The sequence below is a fragment of the Zonotrichia leucophrys genome, chromosome 5, assembly GCF_028769735.1.
Source record: "Zonotrichia leucophrys gambelii isolate GWCS_2022_RI chromosome 5, RI_Zleu_2.0, whole genome shotgun sequence".
NCBI classification, from domain to species: Eukaryota; Metazoa; Chordata; class Aves; order Passeriformes; family Passerellidae; genus Zonotrichia; species Zonotrichia leucophrys.
Genome location: NC_088175.1, coordinates 7,288,692 through 7,315,108, shown reverse-complemented (window position 1 = coordinate 7,315,108; position 26,417 = coordinate 7,288,692). Strand labels below are relative to the sequence as shown.

The following is a 26,417-nucleotide window of genomic DNA, read 5'->3' as shown; positions in this document are numbered from 1 at the left end:
CCCAGAGTTGCTCCTTTCTTTCTAGAAAGGGCCCTGGGTTCAGGAGAAAAATTTGAGTCTTCATTCATATGCAGATTTAGTTTGCATGATTATTTAGTAATGTGTTTTTATGGCTTGTGATGTGTAAAAAAGAAGGTAAATGGAGAAGGAAAGGAGAGAAGAAAGAGGGTGAGGCAAATATGTTAGTTTTGAGCTGCATGTCTAAAATCTAGGGCAAATATTTAGCACAGCTAGTTCAAAGACACCTACTTTCTTCAAACTCCTTTTTACAGAATAGTAAAGCTACAGTTGGCATTTGAGAAACATTGTGTTAATGAACACAAGTGTCAATCTGAGATAACATCAAAGCAAGAAATACAAACTTCCAATGCGATTTTAGGCAATTTATTTCATTCTTGATGCCTTAGTTTCCTTAGTTGTAAACTAAGCAGAAAGTACATGCCTGCTCTGGAGGAATTTATCATATTTACTGATTTGTTTGGTATCTCCCTCTTCAGTTTCAGAGGACAGTCTTCAAATGCACAGAATGTTTTGTTAGTTGCTCTGCTTGTTCTGTTTGTTTATTTTTAAGAAAGACCCTAAAATAACTCCTCTTAAAGCTCAAGGACAGTTCTCAACTTAGGTGTCACTTTCCAGGTAATGAAGGACTCTGCTTGTTTATTTTGCATGTTGTAAAGTAAAACTTAGATACTATTAACTGTGCCTGGTTATAGATACCTTTCTTGGTACAGAAGTTACTTTTAGGTAGAAAGCCAGTATGTTTATCTACAGTCAATCGGGTTGTTAGTCATGTGTTATTTAAGCTGAAGGTAAAAGTGGAAGGATCCTGATAAGGCAAGATAGTGTTGAGGTTTTTAGCATCTGCTTAAAAACTGGTGGAGAGAACCATGCTGGACATGACACACTGCCAAACAAGACACATTCTGGAATTAGAGACAGTGCTCATCTCGTCCCCAGCTGATTTACTAAGCTGCAGCTGTGATCAGTACTGATTACAGACAGGTGGGGAAGACACGAAGGGTGTGGGCAGAGTTTTGTGGGTGCTCTGACCACAGATCCCTATCTATCTATTCTCTATTTACACAGCCTTCACCACAGTAATTGCTGTGGGCAGGACTATTAGGTATATGAAATGTAGAGGGTGAAATCTGGGATTCCTGCAAAATGCCTCTGTAGACTTAAAGATGGAAGTGAAAATTTATATATGATTTCTTTGGAACTTGTAGCATCTTTTAAATGTCCTTCATGTGGCTACTGGGAAAATCCTAGCTGTCAAATGACCATTCCTGCATTACAAATGCCTTGTTTGACAGAAGCTTCAACTTCAGAGTATCTGGGTAAAGCAGTAAAGTGTGAAACATTACTTCTTAATGAAATTGATATATTTGGCAAGGGACTCCATAATATTAATTACAGTTCTGTTTAACAGATTACGTGAAGTGTAATTGTTAGTAAAAAATTTAGAGTTAGACAAAAATTTAAGTTGATACAAACTATGCTGTAATCTATCTTTTTAAGAGAGCAGAAAAATCACAGAATATGCTGAATTGGAAGGGACCCACAAGGATCACTGATCATCCAGCTCTTAGCCCTGCACAGGACCATCCCCAAGAGTCACACCGTGTGCCAAGAGCATTGTCCAGACACTTCTTGAACTCTGTCAGGCTCCTGGGGAGCTGTTCCAGTGCCCAACCACCCTCTGGCTGAAGAACCTTTCCCTGATACCAACCTAAACTTCCCCTGACACAACTTCAGGCTCTGCCCTCTGCTTCTGACACTGCTCACTGCAGTGGCTGCTTGTCCTCTTGCCCTCATGAGGAAGTTGTAGACTGTGATGTTCTCCTCTTAGTCTCCTGTTCTCCAGGCTGAACAGACCAGTAATAAAACACTTCTTAAAAATTAATGGTTCCTTTTGGCTCCCTCCCCCCAAAATCACATTAAGATTTTTGACAGGTAGTAGCTTTGATAACTATCAGTCACACTTAAATCACGAAAAGTAAATTGTGTGACTCAGTTTTTGTCAGTCTGTTTATGGTTTGAATTTTCTGTTTCTGTAATTCTCCTCCATTCCTGAAAACAAATTGAACATGTGAATCTTCTGTTTCTGTAATTCTCCTCCATTCCTGAAAACAAATTGAACATGTGTACCTCTTCTCTCTGAGTCCTCTATCTGCAAGTGGAGCAGTTCCTGTCAGTGAGGAAGTGAGCACCACAAACAGGAAATCTGTATGGACAGTATTATTCTGGTGGTTGTCTCTTTTTTCCCATTTGACTCTCACACTTCCTCTCCTTAACCTTCCTCAATGCAGCCACATCTTCCTACAGCTGGACCAAAGTCACACAATATGGAATGGGTTAGGGAAGGAACAATGGTAAGTTGAGCCTTTTAGCTTTCAGGGCACCAGTTCAAGTCTGTCAAGGGCTGGAAGAGACTGTAATTTGTTTTACTGTGATCACTTCCTAGCAATAATGCAAAACAAAATTGGATTTAATTCAGTGTTCACTGGGCAGATTCATGCACTCTGTAGGAAAAGGTGTTGCAAGCATGTTCAAAAAGATGTTGCAAACATGTTAATAGCATTACTCATGTTGTTTTTCTCAGAAGTCCAAAACAACACAGTCAGAGAGACAAATCAGGTTTCCCATGTTTCATCTCTAGACCTCTTCTCTCCAGAACAGCAGCATGTTTTGAATTCAGGAATGGAGGCCATGCTCCACTTGAAGCTTCTACCAGTTTTGTAGGACAGAGGATTTCATTGCCTTAGACAGCATTGCTTAGACAGCATTTTCTTAATTTTTCTTTCAGTAAGATTTGTTCTGGCTCTTGCAGTCAAACTCTTAAAGGAAATGCTGAATTGGACTCTACATTAAGAGTCAGTTTTATGCATTTTGGTTATATACAGGGTATAAGCAGATTCTAGAATATTTTTCTTCACCACTGGAGTAAAGGGGAGGGAGAGGTGGCATACAGAAACACTTTTTTTTTTGTTGGAATGTGCAGTAATTGCAAGCAGAATAAATCAGTATGCTATGAATTAAAAATAACTTGCTGCAATGGACACTTGCACAATATATATTGTTAGCCTATTAGAGCTCAAAATATTATTGCTAATAAGACACTATATAAGTAAACTGAATTTGTTGCCCTTTAATTAGCTATTTATTTCCAAAACATGAATTATTAACACTTGTGCTAGTCATGAGTGGTGTTAATTATAGTTACTGGAATTTAATTTTTTTTTCCTTTTTTTCTTTTTTTAACTAAGCTTCTAAAACCAAATGAAAATGTAGACCAGTCATGAGAGAATCCTCTAGTGATAGTCAAACCTCAACAGAGAATCTGTGTCAGTGTTAGCAATATGGAGAGAAACTACAAGTATCAAGTATTTTATCATGAATAAAACAACATACAGAATTGCAAATTAAAGCATGGGGCTCTCAGCAGAAAAACATGCTTTGTCTGATCTTCAAGGAGTTTTTAAAAAATTTAATAGTATTTTACGGAGCTGGCAAAATATATGTTTTAGGTTCTAATTAAAAATAGCAAATCTGAAATTCCTTTATTGAACCTTAAACCACATGCAAATAATTCAAATAAGATTAAAATTATATTAAAAGTACATTATTAAAAAGTGAATATACGTGAGGAGACAGTGAGGGAGTGCACCAGTCAGTGACATACATTTTAATAGGTTTTATTCTGACTTCCTGCTTCCTTCTCCTTTTCTTAGGAATTTAAGATGAAGATTCTAAAGTTGATGTTCAGTTCTTTTGTCAAGAGAAGTTTTGTGAAGCTGTAGTAAAGAACCTGTCTTTTGATCTCTAAAATCTTGGGGGTGATGAGAGAGAATAAGTAGGAAGGTTGTATGAAATGGTGTAATGAGTACATTTTATGTTGGGTGCTTGCTCTTTGCAAATGACACTAATTGGGCAACCATAAGGAATTGTGAAAGTTTAAAGGAGCTGTGGATGATGCTCTTCTTCCATGAATCACAATTTAAAATGTTCGTCCATTACATAATTAAAATGTGGAAGTAGCTCCCTGAGGTTTTTTAGGGAGATGGGGTGGGGATAATGATATGTTAACATGATTTCACTAAATTAATTCTTTGGAAAGTAATTAAGTGAGATTGTCCACACTTCATTACTTCCAAAGGGTAAAATCTGACATGGTCCATCATATTCTCCTCTTGCTTTGAAATGACTGATTATTGAATAAATATATTCATTTGAAATGTAGCATTGGAGATCTCTAGCACTGTTTTTAGGTATTGTGGAATGTAGAAACTAATCGCCTTTTTGGATTTAAAATCTGAAATAAACACTTCATTGTGGTAAAAGCAGTTTGCATTTCTTAACAGCATAGACCCTGTATTTGATTGGAAGCTTACGTCTAGATTCCTGCAAATAGGAACGAAGAAATGTTTTCTGGATTTCAGTATGACTTCTATAATCTGTTGCAGGCCAATATGGGAAGCATTGCTACTGGCTTTTAGTCATCTGAGAATTGAGTGTGAACAGGAGCCTCAGCTAAGCTTTGAAAGGTGAGGTTCCTAAGATGCAGAATAGATGAACACATTTCAATATGTAAATAGAGAAACAATCTTTGTTTCAAGCTAGTAAAGGCAAATATCTTCAAATTAAAACTTTGTAATGAACCTTGTGTTTTATGAAAATTACATCTTTATTTTTCTTTCAACTGTGTTGACAAACATAGCAGACTGAAACAGCCTTTGACATTTCCCACTGCTGATCCTGTACACTCAAGTGGGGCTAACTGGGCACTGGTGTCTAGAATTTCCTTGAGGTTGTTAAAGGTTTCTGTACCCTAAATCAGAAGCATTAGGAGCAGCTCTTTATTTTTTTCCTTTGGTGAAAAAAAAAAATCTCTGTGAAACCAGAGAAAGATCCTGACAGAGAGTTTCATATTTATTTTATACTTACTAAAACCAATTACCATTTTGTTCCTTCCTTTCCCCCTTCCCTGTGCAGCATTTCACAGGCTGTTTTACCCAGACCTGTTGCTGTCTGGGAAGCATCCTCCCATCTCCCACGTGGAGATGCTGCTTCACAGAGCCTGCAGGATGTGGCAGGTGTCTCCCTGTGCTGGCCCTGGAGCAGGGACTGTGTTACCCACATTGTCCCACTGCTCAGTGCCCATGAACAGCACGGTGCCCCAGGGCGGCTTCTTGGAGGTGACCGAGCTCTGTGGCTACATGGGTGGTCCAGCAAGGCTGGCTGGGCCACAGGGGGCAACGAGGTCTTTATCTAAACTGATAAAAACCTTACAGGCATTAGCATATTCTGAGGCTCAGTCTTTATTCAAACCAGTGTCTGCATTCCTGCCTTTTTGCTTTACAGCTTCCAAATGCAGGTCAAAATTATGGGGCAGTTGCAGACAGGACTCTGCTTAAATGATCTGAAAAATCAGGTCATTGTTTTTAGGTTACTAACTGTGAACCTAAACATTGAATTTTGTATTAAATTTTAAAATTGAATTTAATGAGTTTCTGTCCATGTTTTATATGAGGCAGTGTTATAAAGCACATGTACAATACTTCAGTGTAACACAGTAAATAAGTACTGATGTGACTGGGGGTAAGAAGCAAAATCCAGACAGTGTGCAGGTGGTAGAAATTTAATTGGGGACTTTAGTAGGAATGAACTTCGAAACTCTGGAAATGATCATGGCAAAGTCCAGTTGAATCTAAAAAAAAATTATCATTCTTAGAAATTTTGGCTCTCGTAGTAAAATATGTATGTATTGTAATTTAGTGAACTCTGTATAATGCCATGCAGGGAAGGAGGTGTGAGGGTTGGTTCTTGCTTTTTCTCCCTTTTATGCTAGATAGTGTGAAAATCCTTGTGGTAGCTGTATTTCAGTTTGGAAATAAGTGATTTCCCTTGTGTTCAGAGGTTTTAATGAATTAATGAGGGGTCCTTTGTGACTAAATATTTTATACAATTTTTAAATTAAGCATTTATATATTTTGCAAGGCTTGAGACCTTTCTCTACTGAGAAGTGAGAAAAGATCCATTTATAAATTTGGGAGGATGGTGTGTGGTCCAGCAGACCCCTGGTGTAGGGGCATACAGACAAGCCTTTTCTTGACTGGTGTACTGCAGGGTCCTGCAGCTGAAGGGCTGCATTCTTAAAAGAGCAATAAGGTGCACTGGCTCTGTGATGCTGAAATTCAGCACCTGCTATGTCCACCTTAGCAGGAATTGTGGGACAAGAGAAAGAAATCTGTAAAGCAAAACAGTTTGTGGTGAGGGCTGGGGTATCCAGTGTCAGTGCATTTACTGTGGGCTAGCTCTAACTTAATGCCATCTTCCAAACACACTTCAGCACTGGAGCTGTGCTGCTGGAGGGGTGATGGGTGACAAACACTGCATAGGCATCTTTGGCAACAAAATGAAATATGTATAGGGAGCTGGGGCAGCTAGAGCTGGGGCAGTTGAATTGTGATAGTCTTTTAGAGATGTTTTCTCCCACTCTCTAGTCTTTAACCATTGTTCATTCTGATTTGGGAAGTAACATGGTCAGTACACCAACAGAGAAGTTGCTTCCTTGATGTTCTGTCCTGGTTTTCTTGAGAAGAGATTTTTAGTATTGTGAACAAGGGACCACAGGACTTGTGTTGGTCTTGAGCACTTCCTTAGGTCTGAAGATTTTTCTAATGGCTTCTCTGTCAGAAAGATCACTGTGAGTGTTGATCATGTTCAGAACAAAATATTGAAAATTCTGGACTTCTTTATTTTGAGAAAGTTTTAATGGATCAGACAGAACTAAAATTAAGGCTTTACATTTACAACAATTCTGCTTTACTAAAAGATCTACGCCCAGTCATTTTTAAGGCAGAAAGGGGGGAAGGAATATGGGTGTAGCAGTCTACCTGTCCTATTTGTTATTTAATAGCTTGGTGTTTCCATCTCTGCTTTAAGCTGAATAAACAGGATACAAATTGTAAGGGCTTTGATTATGGGGTTCCCTCCCTAGGTTGTTATTGATTATTGTGTGGTGGGTTTTGCTTAGATTGTTTTTGCTGTATTGGATGACCTGTTGTTTGAAAGAATTAGGATAAGCATGTTATCTGTGCAAGCCTGAAAAAATATGGTTCTGACTATCACACCAGTAGTATTTCAGAACAGATTTATAGCTGAATTACATAGTTTGTTATTTGAATGGTATTTCACCGTTCTTTTATGATCTGGAGGCTTTGTTTTTGTTTTAGGAAAGAGTTAAATAACTGAGTTGTGGGATTAAATGTTCAGCTGTGGAATTGAAAAATGGTTGCTGTTGTGTTAAGTGAATGCTTTATAACTAAAATTCATGGAAGCTGGAAAACACATTTGTTGGTGTGGTCTCCTGAGAGCAATATATTTGTATCTACTCACTCATTTTTTTATGGAGCACAGGGTTTTAGGCATTAGGGTGAAACTTTACAGCAGTGAACAGAGTAGTGTGGTTTATTCCAGCATTGCCTCACGTGTAAATTATTTGAGAGATTCTGTTCTGTAGCTGTCAGTTCTTGGTAAGATCTGTTGCTTGTATTTTAGTTTTTTCTGTGAACACATACCCCTGGGTGATTGATCTGTTTATTTCTAAATTTTGTTTAAATAGGGGGAGTCTATGGCAGGGCAACCCACCACTTCCCACCCTCCCACAGGGCCAAGATGAATCAAAAGAACTCTTTCTCCTTTCATCTGCCCTTTTGAAATAAAATGTACTTTGTTTCTGATGCATAGGGATGTAATACAATCATTTTTCTAACTTTGAAGATGAGTAACACTATGTGATAAGGTTTCAACTGTTTCAATGAAATGAAAGGATAGAAAGTAACATAGATGGGGAGACAAAGGGATGTTAAAGATGACAGGCTCAGTCCTTCAGATGTTATGTGATAAGAGGGTGTATAGTGTTCCTTAGGAGTAAAGGTTAATAAACCAGAGAGCTGTGGGAGCTGGAAGATAGCACTGTAAAATTCAGAAGACAGAGGTTAAGTGGATTCTGATCTTGAGGGCAAACCTGTGGTCCCTGCCCCACTGCCCATTTCCATTTTCACCTGGGGCTGATAAACCACACCACACTGTGCAGCTGCTGAAGGAAGGGCTCATTTCCCCTTCCCTCACTTGCTGTCTGTGGTTTTGCGTACTTGGTGGACTAAATTGTCAGGAGTTAGTTTAACATGCTAACCTAACAGAAAAAAAATTAAAACCAGGCAGTATCTGTGTGTGGTATTTTGATTTTGCTTTTGCTGGGTTAGTTTTCTGCCAAGTTGGAGAATTAAATCAGTTTCCAGAGGCAGCAAAAGATAAATTGTAGGAGAAGTGGGTGCTGCAGGCAGACTGGGGGCTTCTGGAATGGCCATTGTGTCTTGTGGAACTGGACCCTTGCTTTTGTCATTGCAGCTGCTTGTGGCACCATGTGTTGCACAGCATCAATAAATTAATCCAAGTTAGAAGTGTTGCCCATCTGTTGTGTATTGTAGCAGGTAGAAGTGATCCCCTTTTTTCAGTCTTGTGCCAGGCATAGTGGTGGTAGGCAAACTTTTAAAACAGTGCATAAGGCAGTACAAGGGAGAGACATGCAGCTGCTGAGGAGTAATAAAGAGGGAAACTACTTTTTGACTGCTACAAATACAATTGGAAATTGAATTAAGGTTCATAGAGGTAGAAAATTATCTATGCATCATAAATTTAATTTCCAGTCCACCTACCCATTCTAAGCAGAGTGAACTAACATAAATTTTTTTGCCATTGAGATTCCTCTCTTTCTTTGGTGAATGTTTTGGTTTTGTCATTGCTTTTCATGTGTGTCTGTGTGTGTTTTGTTGGTTTTTTCCCTCCCTGGAAACAATGGACCTCAATCTTTTTTGTAATCCTTTTAATGTGCTCTTCAGAATATGACATCACATTCAATTAAAAAAAGTATCATAGTTAGCCCCAGGCACACAGGTGTACTCAATATTTTTTAAACTGAAATTTTAATTAGTAGTTGAATATCACCTATCTTTTTTCTTGCACTTTGGAAATTTGTAGCTTTGTATTTCTTAGAATTTGCCTTTATAGTTTTGAGATAGAAGTAAAATTTCTATCAAAACAACAATATTCTCTTCTTTCTTACATTACTTTACTTGGGAACATACTTGTTTCAGAGGCATGTTCATCAGATTATTCCATAACTTTTTTAGGAAAAGACATACCCTAAAACCAGAATTAATCAGTAACAAACATCATCAGTGTGATGCTGCTGCTCAGTTCTCAGATCCAAATCTGGGTGTTCTTTTGATTACAGGAGACTCATTGCAAAGAGAACAGGAAGATTCACAGGATCTCTGTGCATTGAGGAATTTAAACACAAATACTCTTGCAGGAACTAGTAATCATCTTTGGCAGTCCCATATAGGAAGGCCTGGATTAAAAATTTTGTGCTTGAGAGAGAGTTTACTCTTTTGTTTGTTTACTCTTCACTGTTTCCAAAAAGATTAAATAGGCTAAAGCATCTCCAGTGATTCCTGCAAGGCTCTGTAGGATTTTGTGAAGCCCAGAAACCATTTCCTTGGTGCTGGGTTATTAACCTTGGTTGTTGTGACACAGAAGGTTATGAGAGATTTGTGTGCATATTGTTCTAGGAGGGGGTAACTTCAGGGGTTTTCCTCCTTTCTAGTTTTTATATTTGAGTTTTTAATTTTAAAAAATATTTAGCCTCAGGGAGTCCTCAAAATCTAAGCCTTTTACTGCCTCCTGAATTTGGCAGTTGCTTCTCCTGGTTCAAATCTCTAGGCATGTGGGATGTGAAGCTTTGAAGTAGCTATTGCCTGGCTGAAGCCTCTCTGGAGGCAAGGAGAAGGATAATAAAGTTTTGACATTTTCTTTCTTTCCATCATGCAGATATTTTAACAGAAGTGAAACAGCTGATTTTTAGTAAAGACTCTAAAATTACAGAATTGCTAAGATTGTCTCTTTTGTGGTTTGGTTTTAATTTAGAACAATTGCTAAAATCAGTGGTGTGGAAAGCCACATGCATTTTGTCAGTGTTTTAATATCTGGCATTAGAAACTGGTTAATCCATTTAAGTGGAACAAGAGATTCAAGAGGGAGATGTTGCAGCCCAGCCCAACATCTTAGATGTTGCCCAGTGGACCACTGACAAATACCAGAAAAGGCAAAGAGAGATATTTGGGTGGGGGCAAAAACCCCAGCAGAAGTTTCTCATTCTTTGTAATTCTGGTTCTGCATAGTGTCTGCCAGTCCCATGCTCAGTGAGCAAACAATTGCCAAGTCCATGGCAGTCTGTCCCAAAGAGTGAGCACCTTCACCTTCTGGGCAAGGCTCTGTCTCAGCACTGCTCCTGTACTTCCCCAAGAACGAAATAGATACAGGCCACCTTCTCCTGGCTACTCCTGACTTTCCATCTGGCTCCCTTAAAATAAGTGTCTTGTTGTACAGAAAAAGAAGTAGGACAATACATCAGGGAGGGGAAAAAGCTATTTCAAACATCTTGATTATGGCATGGTGAAACTCTTTCTGTTTGGGTGTTTCCAGCTGTTTCTGGCATGGAGCACTTCTGTCACTGCACTGGTTTGTATTAACTAGGTTTACTAGATTTAGTAGTGGCTAAAATGCATACAGTGATTTTAAAACAATTGGTGTCATGCAGGCATTGCTCAGTTTAACAAGCTGCCTGTGTTCTTCTGTGCTGCAAAGAATGTGCACTGTGGAAGCTTTATGTTTACTGTAAATGTAGTAGTAGGATTTTTTCGTAGAAACTTAATTTATTTTAAGAAGTGTTAATTATCTGGTTTTACATGCAGTTTATTGGAGTACCTTTTCTTCTGCTGTATGAATAAAGTAGACCTATATAAAAATTTAAAGTCACTTTGCGCTACAAACAGCAATTCTGTAACTCTGCTGACAAGTCAGCAACTTGCACAGTTGTGAAATCTTCCCTTTTCCAGTTATGATGGGGAAAAATTGACATGTTGTTCTTACAAGTCCATGTTACCTGTCCTTTAGCAAGCTGTGCTTGAGCACTGCATACTAAATGTCAGTTATCATATTGTGCAATCTGTATGAGCAGAATTCCCACTTCCACAGCTGTGGGAGTAGAAATGGGAAGCAGTCAAATAAACTCAGTCCCTCAAGGCTCCTCCCAAGGTGACTGGTGCAGAGTGCAGTGAGGTCCAGGGAATTCTTCTGACCTTTTGGAGGCACAAACCTTGGGAAACAAATGAGTGTTGTTAAAGTGATGACATCTTTCACATGATAAAAGTAGCAGCTTAAAAAAAAGCTTTTGACACTTTTGACAGGCTTGCACATGATAATTAGATAGTAAAAAGAAGGTGTGGGTTGGCAAGGCATTAGATATGAATGATATGCAGGTTTGTATCCATTTCTCTTTAAGCAGTGTTGTGCTGAAGATGAAGCCCTCTGAACAGTTGTGTAAAGCAGAGGTTTTAAAGGGAAAATGGATTGTATCCATTTGAAATAATTCAAGGGAAGCTGTGGAAAGCTACTGGCACTCTTTTTCTGAATAACTCTTTGCCTCATTAAGAAGTTCTTAATACAGCATATTCTGGGTATAATCTTAGAACTGTGTGCATTGGCTTACCAAGTGTCTTATTTATTCACTTTCAATTTAATTTTCTGGAATAATAAGCTTTTTTCTTGCACTATATGTTCTGAACATTCTCCTTACTGCCTTTACAACGTGTCAAGGATGCAGGAAAAAAGCTAGAGGAGAGGGTGATTTTTGTAATTTGCATTGAGAAGGAAGAATGGGAAGAAGTGGGGAAGACAAAGCAGGGCCTTGACCTACGTATAGTGTATGAATTTTGTGATTAGTCCACAGGAAAGTTGTATATGGGGAGATACACATAAGGCAGAAGACAATACATGGCATTTAGTATTCCTGTGGGATTTGGGGATCTTCAGCTTAATTTGGCAGGGTGTCATCAGAAGGCCAAATGTACTGGTGGCAGCAGAATTGGGTTCAGGCAGCTGCCCCACTCCTATTGCCGTGTTTCTGGCCGCTTGCATTGGACTGTGTCCATGTTCTGTGCCCTGTGCCATCTGGGAGCCTGATTCTGTACTTTCCACCTGCACAGTGGATCCCGGCTCTTTCCCACAACAAACAGAGACCCACTCCCACCTGCTGAAGGCCCCTGAGCTCCCAGCCTGGCAGTGCTGCCAGCTCTGTCCAGTATCTGCTGCTGTTGGTGGTCGCTCACCCTGTGCCCTGGGACCACGACTCCTGAGTGCAGCTCAGATGTGAAGGATCCCTGTGTGTGCTGACTTGAGATATGGGACAATCTCTTCCATGAAGGAGGGAGCAGCAACAGCTGCCTGTGTGCAGGGATTTGTCTGTGGGCATTGTGAGGGCCTGGTCTGTGCTGGCAGTTTTTAGATATTATTTTCTTTGCAATTTTTTAGTACCATTTTGATTTCCTGAGGGAAGGTCAGGATGTGTTCTGGAGGATTCAGCTCTGTTGGGGGGACCCTTTTCCCACCCCACTGCTGCTCTGTCCTGTTTGCCAGCCTCCAAGTCCTTCAGAAATCAGATGGGAGCTGCCAAAATAGCAGATGTTTCTGCTGAGTGTGCTGTAATCTCTCACAGCACTGATGCTGATCAGGCTTTGTGTGCAGGTCTGAGCAGCACAGCTGAATGTCCTCCAGCCTTTGCCATGCCTGACTGGGTAGTCTTTATCCCCACAGGACAGTCCTGACTGAGGGCTGCAGGGCTAGGGCTGGCTACATTTTACTGGTGATTTTAGGGACACCTTCCATTAGATCAGATTTCTCAAAGTCCCATCGAGCCTGACCTTGAACATTTCTAATAATGGGGCATCTGGAGCTTCTCTGGGCACTCTGTTCTGGTGCCTCACCAGCCACTGGGCAGGCTGAAGAGAAGAAGACTCCAGAACCTGCTCCATGAGAGGGTAGCCTCCTGCAGAGTTTATGAGGAAATGCTTTGAAATTTTTGGGACTTGCCTTTTTCTTCTGTAAGAAATTGTCCATGAAACAAAATGGGTTTTTTAAAATCATCTGGTACAGATCTATAAATGCTAATGCACTCTCCTTGTTGTTGGTTGTTTTGTGGATGAAATGGCAAACAGATAGAAAGTTCTAGCAATTCTGGAAAAATTATTAAGCTTTCCTTTTAACCTCTGGGGAGTAAGAAAATGTATGAACCAAGGCTGAATAATGAAGCTTACAACAAAACTGTTTTATTAATTTTTATAAGATTTTTAAAATTATTTAATAATTCCTTGTAATTTTGTAGGAATTAGGCCTCATCCTTTCAGAAGACAGACTTTCCTGGCATCTGATAAGTGTATTTAATGTGATTTTGAAATGCAGTAAATATGAAACCAGCAAACTTGATGTCCAGTTCAAAAGCCTCTTTTTCGTGCAAGGGGAGCTAGTAGGGTATTGAACTACTTTGCAATACATTAGGAAAAATTTTTTTTCTTTTTTTAATGATTAGGGAAGCAGGAACTATCACACTCTGTGAATGACTTCTCAAAATGTAGTTTCCAGTTAACTATTTGGGTTTGAGTTTATTCTTGTGTGGATCTTTTGAGAAGCAACTTGTTTGTTTCTTTGCTTTGGGTCTTGTTTCGTTGGTTATTTTTACTTGGGCCTACAAAGCTGTCTTGTTCCCATCTAAAAGGAAGAAAAAGAGAGCTGTGGGTAGATTTACTTGACTGTGTGACCCCTTTGTGTTCGTGGCACTCACTGCTAGAGCTGTTGCTTGTTTGCTTCAGTGTAACAGGATTCCTGATCAACTGGATCATTTTTCCTTTCTTTTCACCTTTTGGCTTTGCAAATACTGAACACTTTTGCTTTTGGTGAGGAATCAACACTTGGAAACTGTTACAAATAAGGCCATTGAGAGGGAGGTGTTGGGTCACTGGCTCAGGGAAGATGTTGCTTCTGGGGGTTGGACTTCTCTGCTATGGAGATCTGTGTATTTTAGCATGAGCTTATGTATTAAGCTTGTTGCTTTTATGTAACTAAGTATTTTTGTGAAGAAGCTGTATGCTGTACTAGACTTTAATCTTGACTGTCTCGTGATAAAATGAAGGATATTTTGAAAAAGGCGTCTCCTGCTTGCCATGGCTGATATAAAAAATCAATGTACTGTGAGCAGATATTGTTTTCTGAACTATCTCTTCGGTGGACTTGGGAGAAATGTTTTCCAACCAGTTTCAACTTTTTTCCATTTCTTGTAAATCTAGTGATTTTCAAGTTCAATGTGGTGCTCAGTTTACTGCCCATGGAAATCACTGCTCTGTGCTGTGTTGGGGAAGTTTAATGTTGTTTTGGGCAAATCTTATCACTATAATAATCTTTACATACTTGTAGACCACGAATCTATGTGCAGGACCACTTTAAAAAATGTTCCTTCTTGAATTGTAAGTAAAGATTGTATTGTTAAACAGTGCCTTTAAAATACTAAATTCATTTAGTTCAAGTGGCCGTACTTGACCTAACTTGTGTCTGTACTCTTGCATACAGAAGTCTGACTTATGTGAGTTCCACCCACATCCAGAGCTAAGAAAGCATAAGAGAGCTCTTGCCCTAAAACTGAATGGCTGTATTAGCCTTAAAGGTTTGTCTTTGCTGATAGGCTCCACCTTATCATGAAAGCTGAGGCTCAGATTCCCATAATCACAGGGCTACAAGAGCCTTATCAGCCAGGCTTTCTGCAGGGTTTGTTCACACTAGTCCTTCAGCACAGTGCTATTAGGAGATGGCTTTTGGGAAAGGATTTGCTCTGCACAGCCGTCATCCGTCTAATCTCTGGAGTGAAAACTCTTACGGGAGAAGCACTGACTGCCGCCAGAAGGAAATCAGTCCCACAAGTCCTTGAAGGAGAGGAACAGTCATGAGCCAGGCTCAGCTTGGACCTTGGCCTGGGGCTTGTTCCCAGCCAAGGGCAGACCAGACATCTGCTGACTCTGTCACTTTTTCTGAGGGCTCTCCATAGCTCTGGGGAGAGACAGTATTGCATTCTTTGATCAAAGCGTATTTCTAAACTTTTTTCACTCAATATGAAAGATATAAAATAGTTTGTCTCTGTCTCCTCCTCCATGAAAGCCTCAATTTCTTTCGAAAATAGGCAACGTGCATGCTGTGGCATTGCCAAGTGCTGCAGAGGATGGGGCAAGCCTTAGAATACAACTCATTCATTCTCACAGGGTGGCAGGACCACACTTCACAGTGTGCTGGGAATGGCACTGCAGCTGGGTGACATTTGTGACAATGCTGTGCACCCTTTTGTGGTGAAATAAGAATATGATCTCATGCTAGGGAACCCAATTATAAATAAAAAGAATGGAAATTGTCTTCTAATGGAATTGTCTCTAATGGCAATTAGAGGAGTTGCATTTTTAACCAAATCATTTTTCAGATTATGTGTGTTTCTCTGTTTCCTGAAATAACCTGAATTCATTTTTTATTTAAGGATAGCAAATAAAGGGGTTTTTTTCCTTCCTTCTCCTAAATAGCCTTAATGCCGTCATCTTCCTGGTTAATGCCAGGACATCAAATATTATATCAAGTGTGGTATCTCTGGCTGTGTTTGAGTCCTTGGCAAGGGCAGTTTGTTCTTTCTGCATTTATGTCAGCAAAGATTCTTTTGCTGGAGAGTGGGAATATGTAATAGGAAGAGTTTACAGTAAGAAAGTATATTACTAATAATTATATTATATTATTGTATTATATTTGCCAGAGTTATGTGAAAGGAAGATTTAATCCTAACTGAAGATGAGGATGGACAGTATGGGTAAAATTTCATTCAGTTTTGGGTATTCTGGATGCTTTTTTACCTCTGCCATCCAAGCAAGGCTCACACTAGTTAATTCAAGTACTTCTCACATGCACTAGATTAACTGCCCATTCTAGAAAAAAATTCTATATTCCTGTTAGAGACAGGACTGAATAAGACAGGTTTTAAAAGACGACTTTTAATAGTTTTATAAATTTGAAATAATTTTTCCTTTAAATATTTAGATTGTGATTTGTCTTTGTGACAATCTGTAATGAAGCCTTACACTGCATTAATTTCAGAAACTAAAATATTCACGAGGTACAGAGTTCTAAAGAAAAGTCAGACCACTGCTGAAAGTAAAGCCATTAGCTGAGAGCAAGTAGCCAGAGTCTGTGAAAGTGATAAATCTGCTTTAGACGTCAATGGCCCCTTCTGCAGGTGCAGGAGGAATGTTTTATTCTCTTTGTATTGTTTGTATAGTTTGATTCTGCAGAAAACAATTAATAAAGCTGATTAGCCTTTAAGAAATGTAAATGTAGAATGGGAGTGGTATTTATTTTACAAATAAATGCCATTGATTGGAGGCTGAGATTTTCCAATTCTTATTTCTCAGAGGATACACTTATGAAATAAGATAAAACATAAACTATTTCAAATTGATAATTATGGATTACTTGCTGTTGATGCAGTCTCAGTTTAGTAAATTTGTAATTTCTTAAGTGGAAAAGTGTTTAATTGCTTATGTATTTCTAAAGTTTAATAGTGTTTTCAATTTGTTTTTAAATAAACATAGGTATGTAAGATTATAATTCTCATTAAACTGTAAATTATAAAAAAATATAGGTAAAAAGCTAGTGGTCCAAGTAAATTTGAGGATCAGTTGTCATTTTAATATTGAATATGGAAATTAGGAAAATGACAAAATGTATTCTGACCTAAGTAGTTTCTGAAGTGTTTAAATGGTCCTGTCTCTAATGTAACATAAAGGCTGCATTTAACTGCAGATCAGCTACTGGCTGATATATGTTAGGATTTATTGAGACTGTGAATCAATTTTGCTTTTGTAAAATAACTTAAATACACAACAAAGAAGGAAAAAAAATTGGCATGTAATGCATTACCACAGACTAATATCAGTAACTTTTAAAAGGTGTTTTAAGTCAGTTTTCTTGCCTTTGGAATCTCTCCTCACTGCAAATAAAAGTAAATATTTCTGCTTTTATGCATATGGCATAGTTGAAGAATGAAATATAGACATCGAGTTTTTACAGCAGTGAAAAGGTATTGAATTAAACACTATAAAGTTTCAAGGAGAAAGTTTTTTGTGAACTGATGTGTGATGTCTGTTTGAATGTGGTTTAAAGTATATTTAGGAGAAGCAAATCTCTTCTGAATTGGTTCTTTTTGTCTGGTAGTGCTAAACAAAAGCTGAAGTTTTTTGCCTTACATCATGTGGTGAATTTGCATTCATTCCTTTCTAGCTGTTGTTGGATGACTTGGACGTTGAGCCTTAGCTGTGACATGGAGATGGAGAGTCACTGGAGATGTTCTCCCATGTTCCACAATCTATTTTTCTTCTCTTGTTTTAAGGATATGATACAGACCTCAGCGCATCATTGAGAATATAAGATGGTAAAACACAACCTAGCTATTCTGCCCTAATACCTTAGTTACCCTACTGGTTCCTTCATTAGCAAGTTCTTGTTAGGCTGCATCTTCAGTTTCTTAACTCCAGGCAGGTACCATGGAGTCCCTTCCTTCTCACACTTCTATCCTTGCATTCATATCATGCTATGGAATATCATCTTTACCCTCCTGGTTTCTGTTTGCATTTCTGGCGTTTAAGGGGGTTTTTTCAATGATCCCAGCATAATGTGGAGGAATCATAACTGGCTAAAACATTTTCTATTGCCTTCTGTGTTCAACAGAGCCAACAGTAGCTCTGAACAGTTAAAGCATTTATGTTGATAGACCTCTTCTGAGTAAAATTCCTCTAATTTATTAGTGTGTCAAAAATTTCTTCCATCTTCTTAAGTGCTATTGGGGAGGATAATTTTTAACTGGTTGATTTCCAAGTAGAAACTCATTTACCATCTGCTTGGGAAAAAACAGTAAGCTGCTGGCTATAGCTTGACAGCTACAGGCAGGTCAAGGGCACATGCTTATAATTTTGCTGCAGTGATTCCTAGCTAATTAGCCACGAGGAGCTTTCTGAAAATGTTCTGTTAGATCATTTTCTTCTCTCCCATTTTGTTAATGAATGCAGTGCTCCCAGCTGTGAGGCCCTGAGTGATGATTGCTATTATGGATTTATCCTTTCAAATTCTGCCTCTGATTTTAGGAAATTATATTCCCTGACTTTAGGTTTCTAGTGGTGAAACTGTAAAAGGACAATTTATTCCTCAGTGAGTGTTGGGAAAGACAGTAATAAGATTTTATAAGTACTGGGCTGCAATAGCTAGCTTTATTAGAGGAGGGAAAATACTGTTCAAAAATATAACCATCTGTAGTCCATATTAGTTGACAAAATTATTTTTTTTGTTAATAAAAACGGTTTAGAAGCGATCTGTTCTCATAAGATGATGCTTTACTGCTACTGTGGTTCCCAGCACATCCAGAGTAGGGCATTAGGCAAATGTGTGAGACTGAGTTTTCTTCCCTTTTCCTCCTACACACACATATCATGTGAGGACATGGAAAAACTAATCTGGGCTGTTCAGATTACTTAATGTGAGATGTACCTGATTGTACCCAACTAGGGCATCTCCTTACATTGCTAATCACTCTCATCTTAAGAACATGCATTACAATACAGAATGAATTGAAAAGTTGTCCTACCTGTTCAAAAATGGTATGTTTGTATACATACATAAGCTTACAGGTAGGCATGGCATTGATCCTGTAACTATTTGGTTTAAATATTAGATATGATTTCTTGTTCCTCACCATCAAATTTTCCATCTCAAAAAGTATATATGATGCTTACACTTTTATCCTATTATGTATACATTTATAGCAAAATACAGTTAGAGGATTAGACTTTCAGCTGGCAACAAGTTTTGATTTCCAAAACTTCACATAATGCAACAATGTTTACAGTTTTCCCTGTAGTTAAAAGATTCTGCCTGTTTTTTTTCCCCTTGTTACCACACAAATTAACAAGATTAAATAGGATAACATTATTTTGGGCTTTAAATCCACTTGCTTCTCACAGTGGAAAGCTCTAATCTGGCAGACCAGTCTAGTATGTACCAGACTTTATGATAAGCTGTTGCCCATATGTGTTGTCATTGTCCCCAGGAGACAAGCCTGGAGGGCTGCTGCTGTGTTTCAGGTATGGTACAGTGTTTTGCATTAGAAAAGTGAGCAGAGGAAAGATATTTAGTCTGTGAAATACTGTTGACATTAATCTTTTAAACAAAGGAGCCTGGCGTGGTGTTGTCAAAGGAAACTAAACCTGCCAGTTTATTTTCCCATTGTTCATTTGCACAGAGGCTCTGGCCTGCGAATGACCACTGACATTATGCCACAGAAACTGATACAAAGAGAATACTTTGTACTTTCCAATCTTGCTTCAAAGCCTGCCAACAATGTTGTGGCTGCATTCCCCTGTTTCTGTGCTACAGTGAATTGCTTGTGTTTATTCTGAGAAAAGTTGGATGATTGTCTCTCTTCCCAGTTTTTTTTTCTCTCTGTTGCTTTCAACTCAGAACAACTGTTTCTATCCAATAGCTTGTCTGCCTGACTTCTGTGACCCAGACTCAAAGATGCATGAAATGAACCAAATAGGGAGGGCAGAATTTGGAAGGTGTAGGAGAGGCCTGCCATAGAGAGATGTTTTTCTGCTCTCTTAAAGTGTCAAGCTAAACATATGGTATCAGGAGAGGTGAAGCAGAGAGGTCGTTTGAAAATTAGTGGTACTGTTACTCCCAGGATGCTTGAAGGAAGTTGCTGAAGTATCTCAGTTACTTGCATGAGATCTCAGTGGTGATGTGGGCAGGAGAAGGGGAACTTGCCAAACGTGTGACATGCTGAGTGACATGTGCCACATCTGACAGCTTTGCAGTTAGTGGAGTGCAAAAGCCATGGGCCTTCATGGGTGGAAAGATGTTTCTGGAAGTGTAGGATCTTCAGTGTTCTTAATTGCTTGCTAGTATACTGAGTCAAATTCAGGCTATGGATCTCCTAATCTGCAGGATTGTGGGGGTTTTTTTGTTTGCTTATTTTTTCATAACTACTGTTTTTAACTTTCTCTCTCCTTTGATGGCATGTCTTTCTCAGCAGTTGCTGTGTTCTGCTATAGAGTTAGCTGCATGCTGAGGGTGGAGAATTCCTTTCTGTCCATGTACATTTTCATAAGGCTGTAGTAGTGGCCCTGAAGTTCATAGTTATTTCCAAGGAATGTAAATACTTGTACCAACTGATTTCAGGACAAGTAGAGAACGTGATACACTTAATGAAATCTCTCAGTGACAGAAAATCTTTCAGCTGCCAGTTGAGCTCAATTGAGGCTTGCTGGCACAATCTATGTCTTTATGCTAGAAGAAGAGCTGCTCTGTGTTTGGGTGATGCTGCCTTTCCACTGCCATCCCTTGCCATGTTTTCCATCATGTGGGTTATCTTTAGTTTTTGCCAAAGACCACTGCTGGCATTTGCTGTCCTCAGAAGGTTTGCATTTTGTTTCCTGATGTCCTGCAGAGTGTCTAAACACAAGGACAACTCTGCAAAGGCTTAGAGATGCCAGTTTTAAAATGTATTATAAAGAAAGTGTCTAGCAACCACAGTTGCAATCAGTTTTGGAAGTACTTCATGTACAGTTTTATCTTGTTAATTGGTGCTCCAAATATGCCATGTAGATTGAGTAAGCTCAAATTTGTTTGCCAGTCTTTTGAGAATCAGTGCCTAATATTTCCACTGCATGGCCAACTGCTGTGGCCTGAACTGGACAAGATTGCCTCAAAATTAATGTCTGCATAATGCAAAGGTGAAATATGTTTAATAAAGTGGGAGAATGCCAAGTCCTATTTTAATTATTTCATACACATTAGCATACAGGTAAGATTTAGGTTTTTCAGAAGGTTTAGGTTTTTCTATAGAAAACAGTATGCATCTAATAGACTTCCTTCTAACTAATGGTGTAAGTATGTAATTTAGCTTTAGCTTACATACAATGAAATAGTAGTGAAATCACTTTTGTAAACAGCATACACATCCTGTTGTTGGCTTTGCTTCAGCTATTTCTTCACATTTGGCTAAGCTCAAGTACTAAATTGCTGTAAAACTGGAATACACTCTGGAAGCAGATTAATCATTTGACTCAGTATTGTCTTTTAGTTTGCCATAAGAAATCTTTCCAATCTATGAGATCATGGATTAGCTGGTTGGACAATTTAGAGAGGCATGCAGTACATTCCCCTTTTTTGCTGCCTTCCCTTTGAAACTTGCAGAATCTCAGCAAAGCAAAAATGATAAATTACTCTTTTTTCCAAGTTTTACCACAAATGCCTATTGCAATGAGAAATGAGGCATCTGAATTGATACCTCATTGTTTTATCTAATTTTGGACATTGTAGGTGGCATTTATCTCATGAGATATAGATTAATTCCCTGCCCATTGCAGGTGGGCAGAAATCTTTAAGGTTCCTCCTCACCAAAACCATTCTATGATTCACATGTTTGAGACAATGATTTAGACTTGCCTTAAAATTGCTGAAAAGAAATGAACATTGTAGAAAGTGACTCAGGTTTTCAGGTTTGTAAAAACATGTTGCATAAATTTCACTGTAAAGTCCTTTTTCTTCCCATTAATGAAAAAAGGTAATGATTAATTATGTTGTGCTATTGATGCTGTCCATGTAGGGGGTGTGATGTCTGTTCTGCCCATCCATGGGAAAGGGGTGGTAGTGACTGATAAGGAGATCTAATACTTGAAGGCAATTTGTCTGGATTTGCAGTCTCCTTCATATGCCTTTCCAAATTTCATTACAAACGTGTGCTAAAATATGCCTTGCAAATGTCCTTTGCTGTGAGGATGAATGATACAGTGCAGAGGCAGGTCACAAATTAGGCTAACAATACCACTCTTTCTTGTGTGGACAGAGTAGGTGACATCTGCAGGGACATTTTCATTGTTGCATTGTTAGTTTATAGCATTAATTGTTTTTTTTCTCTTCTGATACTGTACCATTTCACTTATTTGGCTGTGTTGAAGGTGCAACTTTATTGCTCAATATACTGGGATGTAATGATCTCAATGGCAAAAACATTCCACCCTCAACTTGCATAACAAACAGGTTCTGCTTATTTTATAATTGAACTTTGCATTCTTCATACAATGTAGTTTTGTTGTATTCTGTGCCTGTTTTCTAGCTTACGTGTACATGCATGCAAAGAGGAGGTAAAGTGAAATGGTACTGGACTATAAGCACTCTTGTCTCCAGCTGCAATCTTACTGAAAGCTGTTAAAATTTTATTTTTTTCTTCATCCTTGGAAGGAAACTGCACCCAGTGAAGTAACCACCATAAAAACCAAACAAGCTGTAGATTACAGCAAGGATAAGGGTTATGTTGCCAGGATCCTACAAGAATGATGACAATGGAGGATACAGATGTTGTGTCCAAGAAAGGGTTTGCTGGGGCCTGTTGGTCAGTGAGAGTGTGAGGGGAAGAGTCACAGTGACAGATGGGGGAAGAAGGGAGAGAACTGTACATCTTGATAGTTATTAGTGGGAGTGATTTCTAACAGGACTGTAAATAAACCAGTGCCATTGATTTACTACTTGAAGATTAATGCCTGGGCAAAATTACTGTTTCTACACAATTAAAAATTAGTGAAATGGATACTTCAATGAGGATGTTTTCTTTTGTAGCAAGGGTAGATCATTTCAACACCAACTGATTTTCCCCTGGGTTTTCTTTACTGCCCTGGTTTTGGGATTTGGCTATTTCTTTTTGACTGAATTCAGAGGAAAACTATTCCTGATGATACTGAATTTGGCAGAATGGCTAAAGTTTGAATTTGGCTTGTATTGGTTAAATCAAGCTTTTGATTTGGTTGCCTATTGTCCAGTATGCTAATCCATGTTATTTCCAGCTGAGTTAAAGTGTAAAGTCATTAGAGCAGCGTGGGGCTTTTGTTTGTAGAGGAAAGGTTAAGTTCTGCAGGCAGCTCTTACTGCTGCCAGCATTGCTGCTAATCTGAGTTTGGGGACTAATTACCTGTAATAGCTACAGGACAGAGTCCTGTGCTGAGCACAAGTCTGATTAGGCCAAATTTGGAAAGTTTTGTTATGGGGAAAGTTTTTTAAAATTTTTCAGGAGCTTGAGTTCTGATTTAGTTCATTCAGAACAAGATACTTACATTGCTACTATATTCAGCTTAATAATATCCTAATGGTGATATTTTAAATAAGGTCTGAAAATCGTATAACAGAATTAACAAGCATTATAAACTATAATAGTCTGTAGCTATTTATGGACTGTCAATATTGTTACATTGTTTCTGAGTTGTTTCTAATTCAGCTTTTGATAACCACAGATAGCTATTGGCGGTGTGAGAGATGAGGAAGCCAAAATTGATCTGATGAACAGATTTCAAAACCAGTCTGTATTGGAGTGGTTTGGAGATGAATAAATTTAAAAAAAATAAACTAATGCCATGCTTAATTGCCATGCTAGATGCTTATGATTAAAAGTTTGTATGAATTAGCATTTTTGGGTGTGCTTTTAGATGTACTCAGAAACGGTTGTTTTCCTTTTTTGAGCACTTAACTTTGTTTTAAAATTCAAGAGGAGTTATTTCACACAAACCATTTAACTTTCACGTTGTGCCCTTTTACAAAAGAAATGGAAAACTCTGGTTTGGAACAGAGGAGAATTAAGAACACAAGAAATGAAAACAAATACCACCTTCTTCACAAAGAGAGCTCAGCTTTAGCAGAAGAAATAAATGCTACAGGCTTGCATTGGGAATGAGGGAGAAGTCAATTATGCTTGCAGATAGCAGCATAAATATCCATTTTTGCTACAGTATGACTTATTAAATCATGAGCTGAAAGCTATGATCCTTGACTAACATTACTTAAGATTGTCCAGTAAGTTAGTACCTAACTTTTTTTTTATGTTTCAAAAACTTTAAATAAATCTTTGTAATTCTCTTGAAAAACTACACATTATTTCCCTATTTGATACTGACTTTGATGTCTTTGATGTTGCTTTCTTTTTATTTCTCCTAACTTAATATTGTAAAAAGAGACAGTGTTTCTATGTAGGAACAAAAGTGCTCTTTTAGCAAAAATATTCTTATTACTAGTTTTGAGTGGAAAGAACGTGTAGTCCTCATCATGGATTTGCAGTCTTGAAGCTTCTATGGGTTACTTCTAAATAATGGGTGAATTGTATCAAAGTAATGACCCTTTTAATAATTTTCAGGCTTAGAGTGTAGTTACTGAGTAATTCTGAAATTATTTAAGCTGTTATTTCAGTTAGAGGGAATGTTCTCAAAGCTGCTGGTATAAACTAGGGGTTAGCAGATTGGGTCAATAAAAAAGGTTCTTCAGCCTGTGTATGGTAGCTTGGAAAAGTGTAAGCCTATCTGTTACTTTTGTATTTGTAAAGTGTCTCTATGACCTGTATGAGACAGAAAGCTCTGGAGGGGTGTGTAGCATGTCAGAAAATGTGTAGCTCTCTATGTGAATGGCCAGCAGTGTCAGAATGTTGTGTTGAGCACGACAGTGAAGGGTGATGATTGATCACTGCAGTTCTGACATGCACATAATTGGTAGTGGAACCCAATTAACAACTGGCCCTGAAGCCAACCTCATCATAACATCTTACTTGAGTATGTGCCTTTTATTTATTTATTTCTATTTCCATCTCTTCCTTTTGGTTGCTCAAAAACTTTCTTCCTCAAGAAGTCATCAGGTTTGAGAAAAGCCTTGTTTTTACCTGCAGCCAGTTGAATAAGGTATTTCTGGATGTCTATCCTTTATTGATAATGCTTTTTTTTCCTGCTGCTTTGTTTAGATGACAGTGCCTCTGCTGCGAGCAGCATGGAGGTCACAGATCGCATTGCCTCTCTGGAGCAGCGTGTGCAGATGCAGGAAGATGACATCCAGCTGCTCAAATCTGCCCTTGCTGATGTGGTCCGACGCTTGAATATCACGGAGGAGCAGCAGGCCATGCAGAACAAGAAAGGACCTACCAAAGGTTTGCATTTCTGACAGATGTAAAATAGATAGTGCAGTTCAATCAGTGTTTCATATGTATTAAAATAGGTTGTTCATTAGATCTTGAAATATTCAAATTCAACAAATCAAACTCTAAAACAAATACATTTGAAATTCAACCTGGTAAAAAGAACACATAGAAATCCAGATGGTTAAATCTGTGAATCTTCTACAGTTTACATGAAACAGCAAAGCATTTGCATTTTCTTAATGCTTAATCCACGATCTACATTTAACCATTGCTACCACTTCCTTACTTCTGATCAAGGTATTTTATAAACTCTTTATGGAAGACATTGTCTTCTGTGGGTGAAACTCCTAATAGATTGGAGGTTTATTATCCTAAAAAATGAATTAAACTTAAGTAAAATGTAATTAAAATTTAATTTAGAATGTCTTCAGTGTCCGTGGATCATGCAGACATAAGACAGAGCTCTAAGCTAGCACAGAGTTGACATGACTGAGGAGATGGTACAACACCAGCTGCTCAGCTACAAAAGAAAGGCAGAGCTGTGCTTGTTACCTGACCATGTTCCGGAGCAGCAGAGCCAGAGCCAGTGAGTCCAAGGTGTGACAGATTTATTTACACAAGTATTTAGTTCTAGTCACTGATTTAACAGACTTGGTAGGAACTACTTAATTTGCTGAACTGAGATGCCATGTTCATTACAAAGTTTTGTGTCAGGAGATGAGGGAAGCTGAAAGGGACAGAATTACAGAGCCAAATAATGACTTGGTTGTGTCTCATGTTAGCTGTCAGACGGAATAGGCACTAAGTATCTGAGATCTTGTCTTCATGTTCTCTTCTCTTTCTGTTGTAATCTTCTTATTTTGTCTTTCTTTTATTGAGAAAAAATTAAAATATCAGATAAGTTAAATGTTACTAAAGATAGCCTCTGCTGTGTTAAAATGTTCCATCAAATCTGGTTTTACAAGGGATTAAGAGGCTTCATGTTGCCTCTAAAATAGATATTATCTGATGCACAGAGGAAATAAAGTCTAGTAATTATTACTGAGTTGTAACCAAATCTGTTCTTCATGCCTGCTGGCTTTACTTAGCAAAATGCAAACCAGATTTTCATGAATTCTGTGAGCAGAGTTCAACTCTAAATCAGGAGAAGTTTTCTTGGTCATGACAGACCATTAGAGCCATAGTTCAATGTACATTGAAGAAAAGCTGCTGTAAGCCTATTCCCCTATCTTTTATGGCTGGTTTTTTAGGGGTTGGTTTGTTTATTTGTTTGTTTGTTTGTGGGATTTGTGTGTGTGTGTGGTTTGGAGGTTTTTTTTTAATGTATGTATTGCATGCCTGGTTCTTAATGTCTATGTGAAATTACAGTGTTAGAACTTTTACTGTAGTAAGGTAAATGGAGGACTACAGATGTCAATTGCTCTTCCATTGCAAATTACCA

The 26,417-nt window shown here is 38.3% G+C and overlaps 1 protein-coding gene across 8 annotated transcripts in view; it reads left to right on the top strand.

Moving 5' to 3' along the window:
• EML1 (EMAP like 1) overlaps positions 1 to 26,417 on the top strand; it is a 123,099-nt gene that overhangs the window by 46,666 nt on the left and 50,016 nt on the right. For all 8 annotated transcript variants that reach the window (XM_064713401.1, XM_064713398.1, XM_064713397.1 and 5 more), the window contains exon 2: positions 24,803 to 24,985. In XM_064713401.1, the coding sequence (XP_064569471.1) occupies positions 24,803 to 24,985 (183 nt within the window). The remainder of the gene's footprint in view (positions 1 to 24,802; positions 24,986 to 26,417) is intronic.